This window comes from Leptodactylus fuscus, chromosome 9, assembly GCF_031893055.1.
Source record: "Leptodactylus fuscus isolate aLepFus1 chromosome 9, aLepFus1.hap2, whole genome shotgun sequence".
Lineage (NCBI taxonomy): Eukaryota > Metazoa > Chordata > Amphibia > Anura > Leptodactylidae > Leptodactylus > Leptodactylus fuscus.
In genome coordinates, this window is record NC_134273.1 from 10,640,543 (window position 1) to 10,646,542 (window position 6,000).

The 6,000-nt window shown below is 46.3% G+C and overlaps 1 protein-coding gene across 1 annotated transcript in view; it reads right to left on the bottom strand.

Moving 5' to 3' along the window:
- The window catches only part of NEGR1 (neuronal growth regulator 1), a 378,159-nt gene extending 372,468 nt beyond the window's left edge, over window positions 1–5,691 (bottom strand). Inside the window, exon 1 of the mRNA XM_075287254.1 lies at window positions 5,285–5,691. Coding sequence (XP_075143355.1) covers window positions 5,285–5,466 — 182 coding nt within the window. The 5' untranslated portion in view covers window positions 5,467–5,691. The remainder of the gene's footprint in view (window positions 1–5,284) is intronic.
- Window positions 5,692–6,000: the final 309 nt, after the last annotated feature.

The window sequence follows — 6,000 nt, forward strand, 5'->3', positions numbered from 1 at the left end:
ACAAAGGAGTAGGGCCCCATTGTGGATTTGCAATGCTGGCCATCAAAACCCAACATAACCCGAGTACAGAGCCTATATGGAGACACGTGGAGTCTGTACGTCTTTGCACTGACACTCTATGATAGCTGTAAAATCCTTAGGATGCCTCCATATTAAAGGTTGTATACCAGACAATGAGATTACAATGTTACAATTACAGAATCTTTATACGTCACCCTCATTTCCTTACATTAACCCTTTAAGCGTTGTACACTTGTTTTGCAGACACGGGAAAAATGACATGCGACCATTACGTCCATATCTCGAAGGCAGCCATAGTTCTCGTTCCTCTCCATATCAATCTACTCCACCACAGCACTTCAGCCTCCCATATATATTGTAGAAATCTCAGCAAACCGCATTGTGAAATTGTAGATCTACGGCTCAAGCAGCTGCAGTAAATCTCACTACAACTAGATGTTTGTGTTCTGCCTCCATTTACTATTCCATCCACATCTGGGGAACAAAAATAATCTAAAAAGTGCCGTATTTCACAGTCACGGGCCATGGGAGCGCGCCGAGGCCAACGAGCATGACTCAGGAAGACGGCAGTCTGCAGCAATTTGGGTAATACCGCAAGTATAATGGCACATCGCTTGCATCGTCAATAGGTTTGTATGTATTATATGTCCTTAGGATGGGTCATCCATAGGTGATCAGAGGGGTCCGCCATCCAGGAGCCCCCCAGAGCAGCTGGATGAGAAGACACTGCGGCCTCTTCACTGAATCCTGAGTGCAGTGATGTACATATTATAGGGGCTGTGCTTGATATTGCAGCTCAGTCTCATTCACTTGAATGGGACTGAGCCGTGGCGGCACCATGTGACCAGAGGTCGTGACATTCAGGTGAGCAATGCAGCGTCTTCATTTAATTCCAAGCTCAATGCTGTACATTGTGTAGTGGTTTGTGCTTTGTCTTGCAGCTCAGCCCTATTCACTTGAATGGGACTGAGCTGTTGCTGTAACATATGACCGATGAATATGACGTCATCGGCATAAGGATGAGGCTGTAGCGTTCGGGAGCATCATGACCTGTTTGAATCGTTGATCAGCAGTGGTCCTGGATAGTAAACGCCCCTCTTATCTTATCCTAAGGGAAGGAAGACCCCTTTAGGGCTGAGGCCCCATGTTGCGGAAACGCAATTTTTGTTGTTGTTGCAGATTTAATATCTAGAAAATGTACCCGTCCTCCAGGTTGTACATAGAGGAAAGGAGACGCCATAAAGGAAAACCTTGTGCAAATCCGACCTGCATGATAATCCCAACGCCTGCGGAGCAAGGGAACCCTGCACACAGTGACACTGCCCACAGGGAGGAGTACCCTGAGCCCGGCCCCTCCTCTACAAGGGCCCCAGAGCCACGGCCTCCACAATCTGTGACCCCAGCCATATCCTACATGGAGTGTGAGATATCACCTTTATGAAGCTGCTACGATTGACAAAGTCTTGGTATAGACAACAAGAGAGAGTAATAACACCCCCCTCCCCCGATAGTGAATGTCAATAGAAAGTGTCACACAGACAAATATTCACAATCAGATGTCAACGTGAAGTCAGTCTCAGGCCTCGCAGCTCAATCTGACGGATTCACAACACAAGATCATTGTGCAAGTCATAGGAGAAGAAGCCAGAACCAAACCGAGGAGCCGAGACTTGTCAGGGCAGGGGGGCTGCATTGTAATGAGGTGGGGGAGCAAGATGGCAAAGACCCCCAAACAACAAAATAGGAGGCAGAAAGGGGGTGTAGTGATAGGCTGTATGAGATTGGATGGATGGATAGATAGATAGATAGATAGATAGATAGATAGATAGATAGATAATAAATAGATAGATAGATAGATAGATAGATAGATAGATAGATAGGAGATAGATAGATAGATAGATAGATAGATAGATAGATAGATAGATAGATAGGAGATAGATAGATAGATAGATAGATAGGAGATAGATAGATAGATAGATAGATAGATAGATAGATAGATAGATAGATAGATAGATGATAGATAGGTGGATGGACAGAGTAGGTAGATAGATGATAGACATTTGCTTTATAGATAGAGCTATATTGATAGATATTGATGTTTACATCATTATAAATTGTGTTTAGATACATAGATAGATAGATAGATAGATAGATAGATAGATAGATAGATAGGAGATAGATAGATAGATAGATAGATAGATAGATAGATAGATAGATAGATAGATAGATATGGGACTGGGGAGAGCTTGGGGGATTGGGATATAACATATGGCTGCATTAACTTCTTAAGCTCTGGATGTTACATAAATCCCTGACACTTTTGCAGCCTCCCCTTCTCTCGCCTCTACGTTGGTTCCTCTGTTTTCTTCCCTCTGCACTTTTCCTCGCTCACAGAGCTGATTTTTACCACCAAAAATCCTCGTCCTCCTATTAACCCTTTACATAACACACTGCAAAAACCAGGACATTCTCATTCTGCTCCCCAAACATCTCCCCCCCCCCCCCCAATAGAAATGATCTAAAAGATGAACATGTCCCTTTAAAATCATCTAAAACCCCATAACAATAAGTGAAGGCTACACGACCAGCCGAGTGTACAATGTAATGGGGTTTAGCACGACAAACCCCGCACCTGTGTCCCCATAGTAAGCAGGACGGTTACTACATTCACACCGCTCGTGGCAAGAAAAAGAGCGGATCAAAGTGACTGGAGAGATAAAGCAATACATAGATGTCTATGGAGATGAGAGGTGAAATATGCAGAGAACAGGGGAATGGGGGGGGGGGGGGATACAAAGTATCAATCGCTAATTGTAAACCTTAATGAAGGAAAGTTTGCAGAACAGAAGCCAATGCAGAAGACATGGAGGACTGGAGCAGACCCCAGCACCATATGTGACCACCATTTATTAAGACAAGGTTTAGCTCATAATCTCCATCTACTAATGACTCACAAAGTAGGGGAAGGGGCTGCGTTTGCAATGGAAATCGTGACATTTAAGGACCCCTTAAGCAAATATTTAACATGCATTGTGTGCACAGACTTGCTAAGGGTAGAGCTGATACATACAGAGATAGATACATGTGTACAAATACAGAGATACAAATACAGAGATAGATACATGTGTACAAACACACAGATATAGATACATTGTAAACAAAACATCCTGGATGGATTCTGAGAGAAGAAAACAAGGGCACAGCCTGTATGATCTATGAGACTTACAGGATCTATAGGATGTGACACAGGACACACACATACAGTGCAGATGCCCCTCACACACTAGTGCCCCCCCCCCCCCCTGCACCTGCTAATGACTATTATAATCTCATCAACCATAAGAAATCCACTAAGCTAATGATCACAGCATTACAGATTGTCATCTCCTTAAAGACTAAGAGGCAGATACCTGCTCAGTATAAGGAACCTTTAAGACTATTACAGCAGCATCGTGTGTTGTGTTGTCCATGTATGACCACAGTATATAGATTCCAATGGAGGGGTGTCAGTTACGGAGGGGTGTACATGGCAGTGGTGGGGGTCTCTATGTGTAAGAAGTAAATACAGGACAGACTGGTGACATTTTGTAGAAAAGGGAGAGTCTGGGGGGTGGGGGGGGAGCAAGTGTACAAGTAGCAGCATCTTGTGTTGTGCTTGCACACTAGGGGTTACAACACTAAAAGGTACTTGGGGGCTATTCACTTACATGGGGGGTCTAGTCACTTACATGGGGGGTCTAGTCACTTACATGGGGGGTCTATTCACTTACATGGGGGGTCTATTCATTTACATGGGGGGTCTAGTCACTATGTGCGTGAAGTAAACAGAACAGACTGGTGACATTTTGCAGAAAAAGAAGAGTCTGGGACTGGGGGCTGAGCATAGTCTGCAATTGTACAAGCAGCAGCAGCAGCAGCATCTTGTGTTGTGTTGTGTTTGCACACCAGGGGCTGGAGCACTGCAAGTGCACGTATATACAGTATATAGATTCCTATGGAGGGCAGTAATGCAAGTCAAAGGGGTTTATAAATTATTCAAAGGTGCATGATGACTTGGGGGTCTCGAATCTTGTGCATGGTCTCATAGCTTGTGCATGCTTGGGGGTCTCATAGTTTGTGCAGGGCTGGGGGTCTCTTGTCCATGCTTGGGGGTCTCATATCTTGTCCATGTTTGAGGGTCTCATATCTTGTCCATGCTTGGGGGTCTCATATCTTGTTCAAGCTTGGGGGTATCATATTGTGTGCAGGTTTGGGGGTCTCATATCATGTGTATGCTTAGGGGTCTCATATCGTGTGCATGCTTAGGGGTCTCACAGCTTGTGCATGGCTTGGGGGTCTCATATCTCGTCCATGATTGGGGGGGGGGGGTCTCTTCTCTATGTGGATAAAGTAAACAGAACAGGCTGTTGACATTTTGCAGAAAGGGATATTCTGCGTCTGGGGGCTGAGCATGGTGTGTACTGTACAAGCAGCATCTTGTGTTGTTTCTTGCTTGCACACTAGGGGCTGGAGAACTATAAGTGCATGCATGACTACAGATCTCAGACTGCAATGGAGGAAACTAATACAAGTTAAAGGGGATTAAAAGAAGAAGCAGCAGTGGCATCTTGTGTTTTGTTCACACCAGGGACTGGAGCACTAAAAGTGCATTCCCAAGTATAGAGATTCCAATGGAAGGCAGTAATATAAGGCGAAGGGGCTACTTAGAGGTACACTATGACTTGTGCACAGGGAGGGGGGCTATTCACTATGTGGATAGCGTAATGGGAACAGAAGAAAAAGGAGAGTCTGGAGTTGGGGGGGGGGGGGCTGAGCATGGTAGTGTCATTATGGGGAAGGGGTTTGCAAATAGTGCAATGTATTTAAAGGGACAGGGTAAGAGTCATTAACCATTGCGGGCAATAATGATCCTACAACATAGGCATTCATAGGGAGTCATTAACCCTTGCACAGCCCCCTGCTATATAATGTGAGTTACACAACTTCTATCTCCTCCATACAGCTCCCCCCACCTCCATGCACAGACATCTCCAAAAACAAACCTGAGGTCTCCACTGAAGCCCAAAACAACCAAGAATAAGAGGCAAAAAAAAAACAAAAAAATGGTATGAAGAAGCAGATCCTGAGCAGGAGAAGCCAACAACCCCCAATCTCCAGAAAGGTAGTCACAGTGCAAAAGAAGGAAGCAAATCCCCAAGAAGTAAGAAGAAGCTAAGACAAGACAGCAGAGAGGGCAGGTCGGGCATGGGCTCGGGGCTCCTACCTAAGCATGGCTGTCTCCCCTTGCTTGACGACCAGGTTGTCCACTGCTGGCCACGAGTAGTCCATGCTCTGTCCAGCGGGCAAGCAGGAGGGCAGCAGACAGCACACACTGAGGATGACAGCGGCCAGCCACTGGTGTGAGCAGCAAGCAGCAGCACCCTGCACCAACATCATCATGTCCATCACTGCTGGGGCTGCCCCTGTCAGCCTGGGATCCCTGGCAGAGCTCAGGAGGAGGAGGAGGAAGAAGAAGAAGAAGAAGAAGAGTGCAGGGAAGCGCTGCTGCTGGAGAATGAGCAAGGCAAGGCAGCTGCAGCAGCAGCACACGTCCCCCAGGCTCTCAGCCGGTTGCCATGCGGCCGTTTCCCTAGCAACCACAGCCGGGGAGTAGTGCTGGTGCTGCTGCTGCTGCTGCTACTGCTGATGATGCTGGAGCATGGAGACAGTGCAACACCCAGCAGCACCCCCACCCCCCTCCCCTGACTGTCACACTGGCCCAGCCCCAGCAGGACACCAGGGGTTAATGCTGCCTGCAAGGGGTTAACGCTGCACTCACAACTTTGGCGTTATTCACACCCAGAGAGACGGATAACAGAGAGAACATCAGAGTCCAATATGAAAAAGAAGTGATTTGCCCGATCAAACTTTTTTCATTTTTTTTTTTTTCCCTAATCGACAACAATTGGGACGATGAAGCAAAAAAAAAAACAGGGGGGC